The sequence below is a fragment of the Monodon monoceros genome, unplaced genomic scaffold (genome assembly GCF_005190385.1).
Source record: "Monodon monoceros isolate NGI ecotype Baffin Bay Population unplaced genomic scaffold, NGI_Narwhal_1 Super_Scaffold_9, whole genome shotgun sequence".
In the NCBI taxonomy this organism is placed as follows: domain Eukaryota; kingdom Metazoa; phylum Chordata; class Mammalia; order Artiodactyla; family Monodontidae; genus Monodon; species Monodon monoceros.
Window position 1 is genome coordinate 46,985,841 of NW_021703786.1, and position 19,709 is coordinate 47,005,549.

The following is a 19,709-nucleotide window of genomic DNA, read 5'->3' on the forward strand; positions in this document are numbered from 1 at the left end:
ACGCAAATACCCCGCGACGGACGCCTCGAGGGGAGGGGCTTGAGGAGGGGGCCTTGGTCCTGCGCTTTGCAGTCCGCTCGCCGGCTGGGAGGGAGCATGCGCGGCGTGGAAGGGCCGGGGCGACCCAGCTGTGGGTGTTTAGTTCCCGGGGTGTCAAGGCCTGGTCGGTGGGCTGGGTCGAGGGCGGGAGGCCGGACCAGTGGCAGTTAAAGAACACGTGGTCAGGACTACAGGCGCCGGAGTCCAAAAGCTAGCCTTTAACGTAGCGTAATCTCAGGACACTTTCGATCTAGGCATCACTGGCCTGGCCTCGTTGTCTGAAATCATAGATATTGTTAACTACATTTACAACGACAGAAATGATACAATACACGTGCCTTGCAAATACAAATTCAAACAATAAAGAGGGCATAAAGTAAAAAGAGAAACTCCCTCCCCCCCAAGTCCTTCCCCCAGTAATGTGTATACTTTCCTAATATTAGTCTATGCACAAACACATAAATACAGAGTATATTTTACAAGAGCGGGGTCTGTACTTGGTTTTTTTTTTTTGCGGTACGCGGGCCTCTCACTGCTGTGGCCTCTCCCGCCGCGGAGCACAGGCTCCGGACACCCAGGCTCAGCGGCCACGGCCCACGGGCCCACGGGCCCAGCCGCTCCGTGGTACGTGGGATCCTCCCGGACCGGGGTAAGAACCCGCGTCCCCCACATCGGCAGGCGGACGCCCAACCACTGCGCCACCAGGGAAGCCCTGTACTTGACTTTTGTCACTCGATATATATTGTGGGCAACTTTACGCCGTTTTTTAAGCGGCGCGGTACAATGAAATGGGCGCACCACGAGTTCACAATTCTTTTGCTGAGTACTTCCAACTGCTCCAGTTTTTTCACTAATACACTTTTTTTTTAATATAAACACTTTAATGAACATCCTGATACTTCTGTGCATTTTTTTGTACACAAAATCTTCATAATTTGAATCTAATAAAATTCAAATCCCAGATTCAAATGCAAGGGTGATCTTTTTTCCTCTTTCATTGCACTTTATCTAATCCTTCTTCAAGTCCTGGCATTCTGCCTCCAAAATATACTACCCAGTAGGGTTCATTTTTCTCTATTTCTCCATCTCCAGTGACACTCTGGGCCAAGTAACCATTCTCTCTCACCTGGCCTCTTATGCTAGCCTCCTGCAGTGGCCTCTTCATTGCTCTCCCTGCTCCCCTTTTGGCCCTTTGTACTCCCTTCTCCACGCAGCAACCAGAGTTGTCTTTTCAGATGGAAGTCAGTCCTTGTCACTCCCTGCTTAAAGCCCTTCAGTGGCTTCCAAATATCATGTGAATGAAATCCCATCTTTTCACCTTGGCCTACTAGAATCCCCACGATCCGACCCATACCCACCTGTGACCTCAACACATACCACATAAGTCACTCCCCCTCTCTTTCCCTATCCTTGAGCCACACTAGCCTACTTTCTGTCCTCTGGCAAGCCCATTCCCACCTCAGTGCCTTGGCACATGCCTGGAGAAACGTTCCTTTGACTCTGTATGACTGATGCCATCTGGCCATCCTCAGAAAGGGCTCCTTTTTAAGAAGTTCCCACTCTCACCCCCATCACCCTCTATCACATTACCCTATTTAATTTTTTTTACAGCTCATCACACTATCCAAAATTTATTTTCTTACTTATTCACTGACTGTTGTGTTTTTTTGGCTGCGTTGGGTCTTCATCGCTGCGTGTGGGCTTTCTCTAATTGCGGTGAGCAGGGCCTACTCTTCGTTGTGGTGCGTGTGCTTCTCACTGCGGTGGCTTCTCTTGTTGCAGAGCACGGGCTCTAGGCACACAGGCTTCAGTAGTTTTGGCTCACGGGCTCTAGAGCGCAGGCTCAGTAGTTGTGGCGCACGGGCCTAGTTGCTCCGTGGCATGTGGGATCTTCCCAGACCAGGGCTCGAACCCATGTCCCCTGCATTGGCAGGCGGATTCTTAACCACTGCACCTCCAGGGAAGTCCTCACTGACTGTTTCTTCTGTCTAAAATACAGACCCCATGAGAAGGGTCTTGTCATCTTCACTATTTTATCCTCATCCCCTAGAACAGTAGTACCTGGCACATAAAAAGTGCTCAGTAAATATTTGTTGAGTGAATAAATGAATGAGTTTTGGATGTAAGAAAATGCCTTTTTTAATTTTGACAAGAACTAAGCAAAATGCCCTCTAGAAAGTTTGCATCGATTAACGCCCCTGCCAACCATGTAGAACAGTGTTCTCTAGTTTATACATCATCCCAAAACTAGGTTTATTTTTTAATTTTGTCAACTGAATAATGAAGAAGAATATCTCCTTCTTTCAATTTCTTTTGTTTCATTAGCGAAATGGAGTAACTTCATATGTTTAGTAGACATTTGTGTTCCTTCTTTATTAATTATCTTTCCATAACTTTTACCCCTTTTTCTATTGGGTTGTTTATCTTATTAATTTGTAGGGACTCTTTGCAGATGAGGGAATGTATTCTTGACTGTTATCTGTGTTGCAAGGTTGCAAGGGATTTTTTCCAATTTGCCTTTTTATTTTGTTATTTTTAAATTTCTTAGCCTTTTTCAAGGAAGGTGTTATGATTAAGGGCACAGACTCTGGAGCTAGACTGCAGGGTTTAAACACCAGCTTTGCTTCTTGCAAGTTGTGTGAGTCTGCAAGTTACTTAACTGTGCCTCCCCTTCTTTATCTATGAAGTGGGGATATTGTAGAACATTCACTCATAGGCTTGTGAGGATTAAATGAGTTGATATTTGTAAAATGCTTGGAACAATGTTTGGCACATGGTAGATACTGTACATAAAGTGTAAGCTGTTATTATTTCAAGCCCTGGGGTCTGATATCTTGTGAGGCTTTCCCTAACCTCCAAGGTTATAAAAATATTCTCATGTATTTTCTCCTAATACTTTTATAGTTTTATTCTGTGCATTTAGATCTTAAACCACTTAGAATTCATTTTGTTTAAGGTGTGAGAGATACAACTTTTTTCCCAAATAGATAGCCAATTGTCCCAACCCTATCTAGTGAATCTGCCATTATTTCTCCATGGACTTGAAATACTACCATGTGGGTGTGTATCTGGACACCCTATTCTGTTTCATCACCACGTTTAGTATGATTGCACCAATAACACTATTTTAATTATCATAACATAACAAATTATCTGGTAAGACAAATGCCTGCTTCACTCCAATTTTTCAGAATTTTCCTGACTATATGTGAAAGTTGATTCTTTTGATAATGTTTAGAATCCGGTTCCCCCCCCCAATAAAGTCTCATTATTATTTTGATACAGCATTAAATGTATAGGCAATATGAGAAATGATGTCTTTATAATGATGGTTTTTCCCACTATGATTATATGGTGTATCTCTTTCATTCTTTCCAGCCTTCTTTAATATTCTAAAGTTATCTTTATATTAGTATTTTTTTAAATACAGTAGCTTTAATGCCATGCAGACCACTACCTTTCAGCTCCAAAATCACTTTAGATATGTAGCAATATATATCTCATTACCTACTGGTCATGACCTTTTGACAAAAGTGATTCATGAGTTTAAAAGAAATGCATGAGCTAAAGCTCGAAAGGTGTGAAGAGTGAGCTTAGAAGGTGGTGGGAGAACTGGGGGTGGGGAAGTAGCAGCTGGTTAGTAAGCCTGTATTTGAACCTTAAAGATGATTTCAGAAACTTGTTGTGCACATTACTTTTTGTTGCACAGAAAAGTGGAGGGAGAAGGGTGAAGTTAGTTCATTTGGGGGAGACAGGGGAGTATGGGGAAAGAGATGGAAGAAAGAGGATACGTTAGCTCCTTAAGTCTAGGAATGTCCATCATCCATCATCCTCCCCCAGTCCGCTCAATTTTGCCCTAAAAATGACTCTTCAGCCTGGCCCCCTTTCTCCCTTCCACTCTATTGTTTGTCATCTCTCCTTGACTAGTTTTCATCTACAACAGCCGTGCCCCACTCCCTCCACCCTCCACACTGCCCAGAATTATCTTCCTAAAGGAGAAATCTCATCCTTTAGGAAGATTTTAAGCCACCCCTTGGCTTAAAAAAACCACTACTGGATCCATGTGTCCTCCTCCACGAGAGGCCCCTGTCTCACTCCTTTACCTGCTATACAATATCCTTCACACTCCTGTTCCAGCCATCCTCCTCAGCCTTATCTCTCCTGCCCTCTAACCCCACAGACACCTCAGAACAGGATGTGCCCCTTGCCTTTCTCTCTCTTTGGAAAACCCTTTCTCAACTTCTGCCCACCCTTCAGAAAGATTGTCCTCAAATGTCCCCTCCTCTGGACAGCCTGCACTGCCTCCATCCCTCCCCCAGTCAAGCGCTGGGAGTCACTTTGTCTTCTGAGTCATACGTCTATTATAGCGTTCCTAGGATCATAATACCTCTTTATATGTCTCCTCAACCATACCAGGAAGGCAGGGGCCATGTAAATTCATGTCTGGGTCCCCATCTCCTAGCATAGTGATTAGCACAAAATAGGCATGGATAGATGCAGGCGTGCATGAATGGATATTAGCTTTGATGAACGGATGGAGAAGGGTGGTTAAGAGAAATTAGGAAAAGTAACCCTGCAAAGATCAAAGACAGACACCAGGGGGAGCTGACACACCACAATAAAGAATCGGGAGGGCGGGCCAAAGACGGCTACAAGCTCTGGGGTGAGCGGGTGAGAGGCGCGCAATAGGCGAGCATCACGCAACTGCAACCGTTCACCCACGTGTGCCTCCCCTCATCCTCCTTCCTAGACTGTGCTTGAGCTCCTGCACCGCCCCCACCACCGCCTTCGCCTCCACCGCCACTGAGAAAGCAAACAAAGGGGAGGGGACCCCTGCAGGGTCCTGGATGCAGGGAACCAATCAGAGGGCTTTAATCTCTTGGAAGGCGGGCGCCTTCGTTTGAGGAGGCCAAATCAGTTCCTAAGCGGGTGTGGAGGGGCGGAGAGATGGGCGGGAAGAGCAGGGTGTAGGGACAGCGCGCGCCAGCTAGGGATCCTTCGGGAAGGGTGGGGCTGGAGTGCTGAGGGGAGCGGGTGGAGCCAATCACCGCGCGTGTCTGTGAAGAGAGGGCGGGCAGCGCCGTGGCGCGCGCGATCCGGGCTGACGCATCTGGCCCCAGTTCCCCAGGATCCGAGGCGGGGGGGAAAGGAGGGGAGGGGGGAGTGGAGAAAGAGCGGGGGCGCGCGTGCGCAGTGGCGCGGGGAGGAGCAGGGACCTGGCAGCGGGCTAGGAGGCTGCGAGCTAGCCGCGAACCGGGCGGGCGGCGGGCGCGCGCACCATGGGGGAGAAACCCGGGACCAGGTAAGAGAGGTGGGGCCACGCAGCGGGACGTGGGCGGCGGCTCGGGGCGGGTGCCGGGACGGTCCCCAGACAGGAACCCGGGGGAGAGAATCCGGGGGTCGGACTCCTGGGTCCCTAGGGGACAGCCATCCGGGGCCGCACGCCTAGGTCCTCGGGGATGATGAGGGGAACGCATGCCACAGCCCATGCAGAAAGCGAGGGCTGAAGGGGATCAGGAAACCTGCATCTGGGTTCTCGCAGACATGTGGGGGCCGGACGACTCCAGTACAGGCTGCGATGCAGGGGCGGAGGAGGGCGGAGCAGGTGGCCGGCCCCGAGGGGACGGGTATGGGCAGGCTGGATGCCAGGAGGGGATCCCCCCCCCCAGGCTCGTTCCGAGCCACTGGAAAGCCTCCTGTCCAGTAACCCACAGGCAGTCGGGCTGCCCCAACCTGTCCCAAGGGCCGGGTGGCTCCGCTTCCAAACTTCTGCCTTCCCCCGGGTTGCTAGGAGCAACAGCTTCATCTTGGTGGAGCAGAGTGCTTGGCGACCCTCCCCGATTCTGGGCCTTACCCCTCTTCCCGGGCGTGAGGGGAAGCTGTATCTGCTCTGGGCACGCCATCCACTCCCCGGATGTTTTCTGTGCAATCGAGGCTCCTTCCTTCTACTGACACCCCGAGTTCTCTTTTTTGGTCTCTAGCAAAATCCACTTCCTGTTGTGACCCAACACCCCCAAGGGGGCAGTGGGTGAACGCCTGAATCCCTGGAGAGCAGGAGCAAAAGAGGAAAAAGAGTGGGGCTATTTGCTTCTCTCCGGAGAGGATCAGGAATGGGGGCCTGGTTCTGGTTTGTCACTTGTTCTGCAAAAAAATTTTACCAGCCCTACCACCCCCCACCCGTAGAGTAGGAAAGCGTAGGTTTGTGAGCACCAAGTCAACTGATATTGGAGAGATGATCGGAGCGAGGATTGGTGTCCTGGATTAGGGGTTAAACACAGAGAAAGGGGAAGTTGCTGACTTGAGGGAGGCCCCAGATTTCCGTTATGTGGTTCAGGGAGGGGGACGGATGGACCAAAGGGGGACTGCTGACTTGGCACAATTCCTCCCACCCCCATCAAATTCTGGGCCACAGGAAATGGAGAGAATAGCAGGAAGTGTGAAGGGGCATCTGCTTCTGCTGCCCCCTGCCCCCTCACTGGGTACCTCTCTGGTCATGCCAACCGCAGTATACACACTGCTCCTCCCTAGCCCGCAGGAGGCTGGCTGGGTTAGAATCTAAAGGGCAGGTGCCCTGCAGCTACTTCAGGGCAATTACCCCAGAGCCACACTCCAGTTGTCCAACGGATTGTGGCTGTCCCAACCCTCTGCCAGTACTCCTAATAGGAAGAAACACTAGGACAAAGAGGAAAACCAGAAGCAAAGGGGAGGGAGAGCTGGAGGATGCCACAGCAGTCAGCCCCCAAGTGGGGACAGGAGATAGGGTGCTTATCCTAGCTGCCACCTTACCAATGTTTGCTCTTCTTTATTAGATGGGGATACCTGGGGGCCTCCATACCCTATGCCTTATAGTCTTTGGATAGCTTGGCCTTCTGGGAAGAAGGGGCATGTGAAGTTGTTATAGCAAAAACTGGGGTGGGGGAGTTAGAGGAGGGATGGGCCACTTGGCAGGATTTCAATTTCTGCTACCTGGGGACCCTTCACAGATATAACTACAGAGGCAGAGTGGATTGGGAGGAGTAAGACGGTGCAGCAAAGAATAGGCCCACAGTGGCCAGGACACAGGGGTTGCCAGACACCTCCCTACCCTCCCAGCAATGGGTGGAGTCCAGGCTTAGATTGTTTCAGCAACTGGAAAGTGAATCTCCTTCACTCCAACAAACCTAATGCCAATAACAGAGGCAGGATAGTACAGTAGTTTAGTGATGAAGAGCCAGAATACCTGTTTGCACCCAAATTCCACCATTTACTCTCTGTGACCTTAGGTAAAATATTTGACCTCTCCTGTGCCTCAGTCTCCTCACCTGTAAAATAGGAACATTAGGATCTCCCATCATTGGGTTGCTAAGAGTGTTAAATGAGATAACACACATGAAATACTTGCAGCAGTGCTGAGCATAGACCATTCATCCAATAAATGTTAGCCAGCATCATCATGTTTGTCTCATGGCTGGTGCTGTGCTGGGGACACCCAAATTAATAAGGCCTCTGCTGTTCACAGTCTATCTGGTGAGATAGATGATACACAGCTAACTGCCCTTGCACGCTATCACACCATAGGTAAAGCATAAACAACGTGTGACAGGAATCCCAAAAAAGGGAGTGACCAGAGTCTGGGCTGGATCTGCTTTCTAAAGGAGGTGATATCTGAGCTGGGCCTTGAAAGACAAATAAGCTTTTAAGCTGCTGAGATCAGAGATGGGGACAGTTGGAGGTTAATGGAGAGTAGGGTCACACTTAGGTACTGCCCATAATAGAAACCATTTTAGAGCCATTGCTCTTTCAAGTACTCCAGCTCTTGTGGGAGGTGGAGACCAGAGATGGAAAGAGAGTTAGGCCTTACACAGACACTACTGCAACCTGTCCATTCAGGTTCCCCTGGGGGAGGTCCTCTGGGAAGAGCCTGAGTGGTTCCTCTGGCAACCAGTGGCCACTGCCATGGGAGGAGGGGAACTACGGGGGGTGGGGGGGGCGTTGACATGGCAACCAGCTTTGAGGGGCTGCCATGCTGGGAGTATTAAGGACCTCTGGTTACCTTTCCTTCTGGGAAGAAGTGGGAACAGGTAGGGCTAGGTAAGGCCCCAAAGCCTCCAGGCAGGAATCTCGGGTGACCTCTGCTTCTCAGGCTGGGAGGCACAAGGTCCTGGCACTGGGGTCCCTGCTGAGTCTGAGGGAGGCAGTGAGGTTTCCCTTTCTGTTTTGTTAGGGTCTTCAAGAAGTCGAGTCCCAACTGCAAGGTGAGTCTCCCACAGTGCTTCTCCCAACCCTCCCTGGGCCCTCACAAGGCCCAGCCTGCCCCTAGACAGTCCTCAACCCCAAGCTCCCCACTTCCTGTGACAGCTAAGAGCCAACTTCCTTCCCTCCTGAAGCCCCTTGCCGCAAAGGCCTGAGCCAGCAACAGGGCTGGGTGGGGACAGGCTCAGTTCAGTTTGGGTCCCTAAGTGAGACCAAGGGGGAGGGGCCAGAAGCTCACGCCTGGAGCCCTCTTAGGAGGCAACCCACGGGTGCCTGGGGCTGGGAACAGATAACATCCCCCCAGGCTATGGCCTGTTTATCCCAGAAGTCCTTGAGGACATGCAGTGAGGCTCTCTAACTGCCTGCCTATCGCCAGGTCCTCCTGGACCCACGCACACACATATACCCGACTGGTGTTCAGAAGTGCGAAAAGATATTAGGGAGCAGTTAAAAAGCCTCAAGATTGGCTAGTCCGGCAAAGCCCACCACTCTCCTCTTCCAACCCCACTGGGAGGAAACCAGGAGAAACTCCTTCAGATACCCCAGCCTGGGAAGACCAGGGTCAGGGCAGCCACTTCTGAGGGCTCTGAAGCCCTGCCGCCCGCCGACCGCCTTCCCTGCGGCCCCTCTGCATCCTCAGCTCACCGTGTACCTGGGCAAGCGGGACTTTGTAGATCACCTGGACAGAGTGGATCCTGTAGGTAAGTGTGCCCCGAAAGTGGCCTCATGTGCCCCAAGAGGGGAGGCAGTTCCTGGGCCCAGGAGTGGAGGAGAGGCCCTGACAGGAACTGAGCTCATGTGTCCCCTTCCCAGATGGCGTGGTGCTAGTGGACCCTGACTACTTGAAGGACCGCAAAGGTACTGGCCCTGAGTCCAGGGGCCCCAGGGGAGGGAGGGAAAGAGGGAGGTGGGGAAATGAAATGGGCTGGCATTGAGAGGGGCCCTGGGGAGACGGAGGGCCGAGGCGGGAGCCAGGAGTAGGATCCAGGCCGGTTTTATGCTGCTGAGGAAGGGGCAGCTGCTGCCAGGAGGTGAGGGGACTGTGGGAGGGGGGCTCCTGACCACCCTACCTTGCCCACCTTTGCCAGTGTTTGTGACCCTCACCTGTGCCTTCCGCTATGGCCGCGAAGACCTGGATGTGCTGGGCCTGTCCTTCCGCAAGGACCTGTTCATCGCCAACTACCAGGCCTTCCCCCCAACGCCCAACCCGCCCCGGCCCCCCACCCGCCTGCAGGACCGGCTGCTGAGGAAGCTGGGCAAGCATGCCCACCCCTTTTTTTTCACAGTGAGGACACCCCCACCCTCTGCAGAGCAAGGCGTCTGGGACTGTGTTGGGGGTGGGGTGGGGGGGGTGAGGCACCTGTTAAGGGCAGGTCTGGGAGAAACAGTGAGGAGGGACCCTAGAACCCCCGCTTCAGGGTCACCCTGCACTCAGGAAGCCCTTGCCTCTTTGCCTCCCCCCGGGGCCCCTTCCTTTTTCCTTTCTCTTCTCCAGGAGTCCTCCAACCTCTTAAGTTGAGATTGGGAGGAAGATGCTGGGGCTTTCTGGAAGAACTGAACTCTTTTCTTCTGCCACAGATACCCCAGAACCTGCCCTGCTCCGTCACCCTGCAACCAGGCCCAGAGGACACAGGGAAGGTACGGGAGGAACAGGGTCCAGCAAGAGCCAGGGGACACACCGGGGGGGTGGGAGGAGGCGTCAGGGTGGGACTAAGGATAGGGAAATGTCCCCGATGGCAGTGGGTGTATGGAACGGTCACTGTTCAGTTGCGACGCCTCCTGCTCTTGACCTGCACGGCCCTGAGTAGGGGGGCTCACCTTGTGCAGCGAGGACCGAGCCTCTGCCGGGCCGGGCCTCGGGGAGGCAGAGGCGGAAGACCCAGGCCCTACGCTCCTCAGACCATGATGGGGCAAGAGTCCATGGCCAAGACAGGGAAGTGGGAAGGAAGGGAGTGGCGGCAGTGGCAGAGGCCTTGTGTAAGATGTGACCTTTTCTCCCCCTCCCAAGGCCTGTGGGGTAGACTTTGAGATTCGAGCCTTCTGTGCCAAATCACTAGAAGAGAAAAGCCACAAAAGGTGAGAGAAGCAACCTCCCCTCAGGTCTGACCATTCCCTCTGGGTCCCAGGAGCCCCAGGCCCCTGTGGGAGGCGGGAGCCAGTGTCTGGGCATCTGAGGACTGACCCTCTCACCCCTCATCTGTGCCCCCAGGAACTCCGTGCGTCTGGTGATCCGAAAGGTGCAGTTTGCCCCAGAGAAACCCGGCCCCCAGCCTTCGGCTGAAACCACACGCCACTTCCTCATGTCTGACCGGTCCCTCCACCTTGAGGCTTCCCTGGACAAGGAGGTGGGGTGGGGACCCAGCTGCTGCAGACCCGGGGGGGAGGGGTGAAGCCACATGTCAGGATGGTGTTTTTAAAGGAGGCCACCTTAGCTGGGGGTGGGCTTGGGTTTAGAGGGAGGAGGCCTAGCAACGTGTGTGTGTGTGTGTGTGTGTGTGTGTGTGTGTGTGTGTGTCAGGGGGCACACTAATAATGGGACCAGTGAAAAAAGATCCGATTAACCTGACCCCCCCACTCAAAAGCTGTACTACCATGGGGAGCCCCTCAATGTCAATGTCCACGTCACCAACAACTCCACCAAGACTGTCAAGAAGATCAAAGTCTCTGGTAGGACATGGGGGTTGGAAGAGTGTCTTAGGGGAGGGAGTTGCTGCAAATGTGGCCTCAGGCATCAGCTCAGCCCCAGGACATAGCCCAGTGGGGAGACCCGAGGGGCTCAAAGGACTCAGGCTGTCTGTCCCAGGATGAGATGGGGGTGGGGTTTACTGCTAGGGGGAGGGTGCGGGTCATCAGAGGGGCAGGGGCGGTGATGCGCTGGGGCCAGGGCCCTTGCCTGGGTCTGGGGTGGGGGGGGGGGGGGCTGCCAGCACTCCATGTGGAGCTGCTTGGCCCTACCCCACCCCACAGTGAGACAGTACGCCGACATCTGCCTCTTCAGCACCGCCCAGTACAAGTGTCCTGTGGCTCAGATCGAACAAGAGTGAGTAGCACAACAGCCCTGGGTCCCAACCTCAGGGGAGAAGAGTAGGCCCAGGGAACGTGAGGTTGGGGGGAAATTCTTCCCGAACTGTCTCCACTTACAAGGGCATTCCCTCCAGCTGAGTGGCTCCGAGCTGCTCATTTTATTGAGCAGGTCGAGCCAAAACCTCCTCCCTGTGACCTGTGCCCAAAGAGGGCAGGGGCTAGTGACCGGGGAGAAGCTGCTGGGGGTGGGAGCTGCCCCCTCACCCCATCTGCGCCCCCAGAGTCTCGCTCTCTTGTCCCCATCCCCCAGTGACCAGGTGTCGCCCAGTTCCACGTTCTGTAAGGTGTACACCATAACCCCCCTGCTCAGCAACAACCGCGAGAAGCGCGGTCTCGCCCTGGACGGGAAGCTCAAGCACGAGGACACCAACCTGGCATCCAGCACCATGTGAGGGGGGGGCTGGGGGAGGGGAGTCCTACAGCACAGGAGACAGACACTCGTTCCACGCCAGGTGTGTGCCAGGCCCTATCGGTGAACAGAGCAGACCCCAAACATCTCTTACATTCTCGGAGACGGAGGCCAGACAGATCAGATAAATGGCAAAATATAAGGCATGTTTAGTCATAGGTGTTGAGGAGAAAAAGCAAGGCAGAGAAAGGAGATACAAAGCCGCGGTGGGGGCGGGGGGGGGCACGTAATCCAGAGGTGAATTCTGAGGAAAGATATAAAGGAAGTAGGTACTGTGGGTGCGCAGGGGAAGAGTGCTCCGGGCAGAGGGTACTACAGGCACAAAGACGCGGAGGCAGACGGCCCCGTGTGTCTGAGGCGGCAGGAGCGGCCGCAGAGCCACTGCTGGCCTCTGCGGGCCCTGTGCCTCTCGGAACAGCTCCACCAAGGGTGGGCTGGATTTCACCCACACTGGCACCTCTGTACACGACCACACACAGCAGGCCTTGAGGCCAGCGTGGGAGCAGGAAGTGAGGTCAGAGGGCTAATGGAGAGCAAGACAGTGCAGGGCTGCTGGGTCACAAGGACTTGGGCTTTTACTGGAGAGAACTGAGAAGATGAGAGGAAGGATGCAGCCGGGTACCTTACACAAGACCAGCCTAGGGCGCAGGGCAATGGGCTCTGGTCCAACTCCTCCTCCCACTTGCAGCGTTAAGGAGGGTGCCAACAAGGAGGTGCTGGGAATCCTGGTGTCCTACAGGGTCAAGGTGAAGCTGGTGGTGTCTCGAGGCGGGTGAGTGCTGGGGTGGGGCGGTGGCGCAGGGCTTTCCTCTGGCGCTGCAGTGTCATCTCATCACCGTGCCTCTCTCTCTCCCCAGGGATGTCTCCGTGGAACTGCCTTTTGTTCTTATGCACCCCAAACCCCATGACCACATCACCCTCCCCAGACCCCAGTCAGGTGAGCTTGCCACCCGCCCAAGCCCCGCAAGGGAAGGCCTGAAGCAAGGCCAGTGGAGGAAAAAGCCGGTCCTTTCAGCAACCCCCCACCCCCCCACTCTCCTCCTCCCCTCAGCTGCTCCTGAAACAGATGCCCCTGTGGACACCAACCTCATTGAATTTGATACCAAGTAAGAGACTCACCCCCTACCTTCCTAGCTTTGACTCTCTTTGGATAGAGATTCCTGTAACGTTCAAACCTACCCTCTGCCCCTCATTGTTTTTCTCTTGGGGGAGGGATGGTTGAAGCATCCAATCGAGAGGACTTAGCCATGTGAGCTGCCGATTACCTCCCCTTCTCTGTCCCTTCTTGCAAATACCTCCAGCCCCGCGGCTGCCCCAGCACCTCTGTCTCCGGGAGGGGTGTGGGAGGTGGAGAAGGAGGGCCGGAGCCCTCGCCTCACCCCTCCTCTCCACCACCAAGCTATGCCACAGATGACGACATCGTGTTTGAGGACTTTGCCCGGCTTCGGCTGAAGGGGATGAAGGACGAGGACTACGACGACCAGTTCTGCTAGGAAACGGGGCTGGAAGAAGGGCGTGGATGGTGCTGGGAGACATAGGGGCAGGACCAAGACCCCCACTGTCACCGGGGGGGGGATCCCAGCCTCTCTTCCTTTCCCCTCCACCCAGCGGCTTCCTCAACCAACCCCTCCCCTCCCTCCCTCCCCTATCCCCCACCAGATACACACTGGACCCATCTCTTGTGGATCGTGGGCATTAATTTTTTGACTACGGCTGTGCTTCCCCAGCCCCCAGTGGGTGGCAAGCTGGGTTTGTACCTAAATGTTTTGGAGGGGGACACTGAAGAGGACAGTAGGGAAAGGGCGGGGGGAAGAGCTCCCACATTCAACCTCACACCAACACCCCCTCCTGTCACTATCTCTGCCTCCCATTCCTTCAGGATGAGACCCTTTGGGGGGCAAGGCCAGTTCTTTGCTTCTGAGCATAAAGAAGAAAATAAACCTTTCAACAGGCATGAGCACGTGCGTTTTCTAGCAGCGCTTAAGGAGCACATGGTGTGCGCACCCATGACTGTTAGCCGTGAGTGAGGGCGCAGTCTCTTCTCTGCACCCACGTGGCGCCTGGCCGGCCCACAGGCTGTCAGTAAACACTTACTCAATGGTTGAGCTGTACCTGAGCTCCAAGGTAAACATGGAAACTTGATTTGGTCAGTCCCAACTCAAAGGTACAGTTTGGTAAAGCCACAAAGTAAACTCACTCATTTACAGAGGGAATAATAACTCACTTCCCTGCAGACTAGATGTTCTTGGGAGGTGCGCAGGGCAGGCCCTTCCCTGTTGCAGTTGACACACACGACTGCATGGTGACCTGTCGTGACCGACTGTGTTCATTTCCACTGCTCTTTATGGTTGCTCAAGCTGTCCACTCCTGGGGCTCAGCGGCACCACGGCTGCAGGCAGAAGCCACACGACACACATCTCTGTGGAGCCTGGTCCTTACACTGTAACACAGACACCGAGGCTTTGGGCAGCCAAAGGGAGTCATGCTGCTGTGGACAAGTCCAAGAAGCTACATCCTACTGCTGCTCCTCTGACATCCATCAGGGACTCCCAGAGGCTTGGCCGAAGCCCCAGGCTAGGCTGGAGGGAGTTAGCAGTACTCCACTGACATCCCTCACCCCACCACCCACTCCCATTCCTGTAGCCCAACCTTTCTCCTTTTTCTCTTAAGGCTCATTCATTCATTCCATGAACAATCTTGATTTAAACCCCTATTATGTGCCAGGCATAGTATAGGGTTGGCAGTGACCGAAGCAAACATTAAATCATTGCAGTATCTGTGCTCCAAAGGAGAAATGCAGGAGCTAGGGAGTTCTGATCTAGGCTAGGGCTGGAAAAAGATGTCACTGGAGGTAGTGACCTTTGAGCAGAGTACTGGAAGATGAGGAGAAGTTCCAGTATCCCAGGCAAAAGTAACACCACGGGGCTTCCCTGCTGGCGCAGTGGTTGAGAGTCCGCCTGCCGATGCAGGGGACACAGGTTCGTGCCCCGGTCCGGGAAGATCCCACATGCCACGGAGCGGCTGGGCCCGTGAGCCATGGCCGCTGAGCCTGCGCGTCCGGAGCCTGTGCTCCGCAACGGGAGAGGCCACAACAGTGAGAGGCCCGCGTACCATAAAAAAAAAAAAAAAAAAGTAACACCACATGTGAAGGCAGAAGGGAACAGAGCACATTTCAGAGACTGAAAGAGGCCAGAGGGACTGGGACAGAGACAGCCAGTGGCAAAGTAGTTCCAGATGAGGCTGGTGAGGCAAATGGAGCCACTCATACAGGCCTTTAGTCTGTGTTATGGCTCATGACATCTAATTAAATCATGATTTACCCACAGGCTTTAAGTGCTGCCAAAATGCCAATGACCTTGCTAACCTCTCCACAGTAGCAGCCTACCCTGCACGCCCTGGTCTTCTTCATGCGAAGGAACTGGCATCATCCCTCTGACAACCACGAACCTGCTCCTTGACCTCTGAGCTCTTGGCCCGTGGATCTCAAACTTTTTCAGGTGAATCAGAATCCTCTGGGGTACGCGATAAACACACAGAGTCCAGGCTTCTACCTTCCCCAATTCTGATTCAGTCGATCCCAGAAGAATCCATGAATCGGGATTTTGAATTAGCACACACTTTGAGAAACAATGCCTTTTTTCTTTTAGCTTTTCACGTTTTTAATGTTTTTAAGTAAAACAAGCACATGGCTTAAAAAAAAAAAAATCTAAACAGTAAAGAGTGAACAGAAGGCTCCCTCCTGCCCCTGATCCCCAGCCTCCCATTTCTCATTCCCAGAGGCGATCATTATCAGCAGTTCCTTGATTACTCTTCCAAAGACGTTCTTCAGACACAGTCATATACATATGAACATATTTCCCCCTTATTTTAAATACAGATAGTAGCACACTATGCACACCCTTCTCCACTTTGCTTTTTTCCCTTAATAATGCGGCTAGGAGAACATTCCTTTAGCAATCCACATAGATCTACCTCATTCTTTTAAAGAGTTGCCTAGGGGCTTCCCTGGTAGTGCAGTGGTTAAGAATCCACCTGCCAATGCAGGGGTCACGGGTTCGAGCCCTGGTCCGGTTAGATCCCACATGCCGCGGAGCAGCTAAGCCCGTGCACCACAACTACTGAGCCTGCGCTCTAGAGCTCGCGAACCACAACTACTGAGCCCACGTTCCACAACTACTGAAGCCTGCGCGCGCCTAGAGCCTGTGCTCCACAACGAGAGAAGCCACCACAGAAGCCCGCACACCGCAATGAAGAGTAGCCCCCGCTCGCCGCAACTAGAGGAAGCCTGCACGCAGCAACGAAGACTCAATGCAGCCAAAAATAAATAAATAAAATAAATATATTTTTAAAAACGAGTTGCCTAGCTTTCCATTGCCTAGATGTCATTTACTTTTACCAATTTTCTATCGATGGACATGAAGGATGTCCACTCTTGCTAATTCAAACAGTATTACAATAATTATCCTTGAAGATATGTCTTTTTGCACATGCAAAGTGCGTCTATAGGACAAACTCTTTAAAGTAGAATTGGTGGAGGAATTCACTGGCAGTCCAGTAGTTAGGACTCCCTGTTTTCACTGCCAAGGCCCCGGGTTCAATCCCTGGTCAGGGAACTAAGATCCCACAAACCACCACGTGGTCAAAAAAAAAAGCAGAATTGGTGGGTCAAAGAGGGTAAGCATCACTACTGTATATAAAATAGATAACCAACAGGACCTACTGTGTAGCACAGGGAACTACACTCAACATCTTGTAATAACCTATAGTGGAAAAGAATCTGAAAAAGTATATATATATAAAAGTATCCGGCTGGCCAGAAAGGTCGTTTGGGTTTTTCTGTAAGATGTTACAGAGGTCGTTCGGGTTTTTCCACAAGATGTTACAGAACATCTTATGTAACATCTTACGGAAAAACCCGGACGACCTTTTTGGCCAACCCAACATATAAATATAAAAGTATACAGGGACTTCCCTGGTGGTCCAGCGGTTAAGACGCCACGCTTCCACTGCAGGGGGCACGGGTTCGATCCCTGGTTGGGGAACTAAGATCCCACAGAGTGTGGCCAAAAATAAAAAAAGTATATATGTAAAAAGTATATATATATATATATATATATATGTATACATATAACTGAATCACTTTGCTGTACACCTAAAACTAACACAACATTATAAATCGACTATACTTCAATAAAAGTTTTTTTAAAAAATGAGAAAAAAAAGGGTGAGCGCCTTTTTCATTACTGCCAATCAAGCAGATGACATGGTATCACCCTAGTTTTAATTTGCATCTCTTTGATCATGAGTGAGGATGAACCCGATTTACTGGGTTGATGTTGTTGTTCTAAAAGTACCCTAAGAACTCTTTATATAGTAAAGCAATTAACCCTTTGTCATTTATTTTGCTCATATTTGTCCCACGTTGTCTTCTGAATTTGTTCCTAGCTTTTTTTTCTTTTCTTTTTACTGAGGTAAAATTCATATAACATAAAGTTAACCATTTTATTTATTTTATTTATTTATTTTTGCCGCTTTGGGTCTTCGTTGCTATGCGCGGGCTTTCTCTCGTGGCGGTGAGCGGGGGCTACTCTTCGTTGCGGTGCGCGGGCTTCTCGTGGTGGCTTCTCGTTGCGGAGCACAGGCTCTAGGTGCACGGGCTTCAGTAGTTGTGGCACAAGGGCTCAGTACTTGCAGCACGTGGGCTCAGTAGTTGTGGTTTATGGGCTCTAGAGCACAGGCTCCATAGTTGTGGCTCACGTGCTTAGTTGCTCCGCGGCACGTGGGATCTTCCCGGACCAGTGTCCCCTGCATTGGCAGGCGGATTCTTAAGCACTGTGCCACCAGGAAAGTCCCAAGTTAACCATTTTAAAGTGTAAAATTCGGTGGCACTTAGTTCATGCAAAATGTTGTGCAACCATCACTTCTAGCTTCAAAGTATTTTGCTTCTGGCATTTTTAATAATTCATAATTTTTATATTTAATATGTAGTCAATTATAATCACTTTTTTTAATGACTTCTTGGTTTTTTGTCACCAAGCTCTTGGCCCTTCTGTTTTCTCGCAATTTAACACTTGGTTTTCTTCCCAGACTAAACTTCAGGATCATCACATCAACCACTATCCCATCAGCACCTTCAACTGTTCCTCCTTTCACAAAACCTGCTCTCAAACCCCACTCTTGGCTCTAACCACCACCCCGCCCTTGTCCCCTCCAACACGGGGCTGCTGAGGCACTGCCAGAGAAAAATCACACAACCACGTATGTACTCATTCATCCAACAAATATTTTTAACGCATCCTAGGTGCCAACACCATGCTAGGCGCTGGGTATGGGTTTGGGCCACTACAAACCTATGGCCTTTAACCTCAGCTGGGCCCTCAACACCTGATAAACCCCTATCCCCCTCCACGTCCCTGGTCACCTCCTATTCCTGCTCCCATCCAACTCACTAATTTTCTAAACCTTCCTCACATTCAGAGTGACTTCTCCCGCTCTTCACAGAGATTAGGCTCTGAGGGATGAATGATTTTTAATTCCCACCTCCTACCGACAAGCAAGCACCGACATCGACACCGTTTCTCCTACACAACCAAGGCTAAGGTGCCGCCTCCAGGTCGAAGCTAATCCCTCCACCTGTGCTCAGATCGCTCCCCCTCCCACCTCCTCTGAGACCTTGATTCATCAAACCGCCCCCATCTCTTCAAACTCTGCCTCTCTCTACTGGTTCTTCCTCCATGGTAAACAGACCCGTGCAAGTCTCTTCCGTTAAAGGAAGAAAGGGAGAGAGGAAGGAAGGCAGGGAGGGAAGGAGGGAAAAAGGGAGGGATAAAGGCAGGAAACCAAAGAAAACACACTCCTCCACACTCAGGGCTCTTTCACAGTCAAGTCTATCTCCTCTCTTGCTTTTCATGTTTATTTAATTTTTATTTTCAAAGTTGTATATCCACATAGTTGAAGGAGTCAGATACAACTACAAGGGCTATTACAAGAAAAAGTAAATTCCTTCCCCCTGCAATTTCCTTCTCCTCAGAGGCAATTACTTTCACCTCCGTTCGATGTTTCTTTTGGCATTTACCTCCATCTCTAAACAACATGCTTGTTTTGCTACTTCTTGATTTTTGTTTTAAGCATCGTCTATGGGCTTCCTGCCATGTAAGGTGAAGCCTGAGCGCCCTTTCGCCCCCCCTGCCCCGACATGGGAAGCTCTCCCAAGGGAATTCTATCAATCGGGGTTAAATCAACATCCAGGATTTATTGCAAATGTTATCCATAGCTGCGTCATGTGGTCTACTATGATTACCTTTCTCTTCTTGCACAACTGTTTTCCCTGAATAGCTATCATTTTTAAAATTTGCTTATTCTCTGATTTATCACTAATTCTGCTCTATACTCTCCTCCAAAAATCTGGGTATCCTCTCAATTCATTCAAAACAAAACAGATGTTATCTCTTCCATCTCCTTGAAAAATCTCTCTCCAGGAGGCTTCTGACTAGGGTCTAATTCTAGTCACCTCCTGAGAAGGGTACTTGGAAGAGAAACTTGAGACCTTGTACATATCAAAATGTCCTTATTCTATCTTCGTTATTGATAGTTGGGCTGTTGTGAGAGTCTAGATATCCCCTAAAACCTATTCTGCCGCGGTGCTAGAACAATAGCTAGGTAAGGACGGGATTTCCCAGAACCCCGGAGCTGGTAAGACCACATGACTGGGTTTTCTTCAAAGGAATGTGAGTAGAAATTATATGTGCCACTCCCTAGCCAGACCTCCGAGACAGGTGTGCCTCCTCCACATTTACTCTTCTGCCTTCCTGCCAGCTGCAACCCACGGAGGGCAGCAACCCAGTTTTGACATTGCACACAGCAATGTCCCAGAGCAAAGCAGCATTTCTCAAAGTTTACTGTGCATACAGATCACCTGGAAGGGAAAAGCAGCGTTTCTCAAAGT

General features: G+C 51.6%; 1 protein-coding gene across 3 annotated transcripts; it reads left to right on the forward strand.

Annotated features, from left to right (window-relative positions):
* The first annotated feature begins 5,218 nt into the window (after positions 1-5,218).
* ARRB2 (arrestin beta 2) lies at positions 5,219-13,721 on the forward strand. Of its 3 annotated transcripts, none has more exons than XM_029211191.1 (15): positions 5,219-5,341; positions 8,243-8,273; positions 8,912-8,972; positions 9,085-9,129; positions 9,360-9,556; positions 9,850-9,909; positions 10,280-10,347; positions 10,481-10,616; positions 10,854-10,938; positions 11,239-11,311; positions 11,606-11,743; positions 12,453-12,536; positions 12,622-12,701; positions 12,780-12,870; positions 13,164-13,716. In XM_029211191.1, the coding sequence occupies exons 1-15, from the start codon at positions 5,319-5,321 to the stop codon at positions 13,255-13,257; spliced, it is 1,266 nt and encodes a 421-aa protein (XP_029067024.1). In that variant the 5' UTR covers positions 5,219-5,318; the 3' UTR covers positions 13,258-13,716. The 3 variants fall into 3 exon arrangements, with proteins under 3 accessions (XP_029067024.1, XP_029067022.1, XP_029067023.1); XM_029211189.1 differs by having other exon boundaries at positions 5,220-5,341; positions 12,816-12,870; positions 13,164-13,721; XM_029211190.1 differs by having other exon boundaries at positions 5,249-5,341; positions 8,648-8,972; positions 12,816-12,870; positions 13,164-13,721.
* Positions 13,722-19,709: the final 5,988 nt, after the last annotated feature.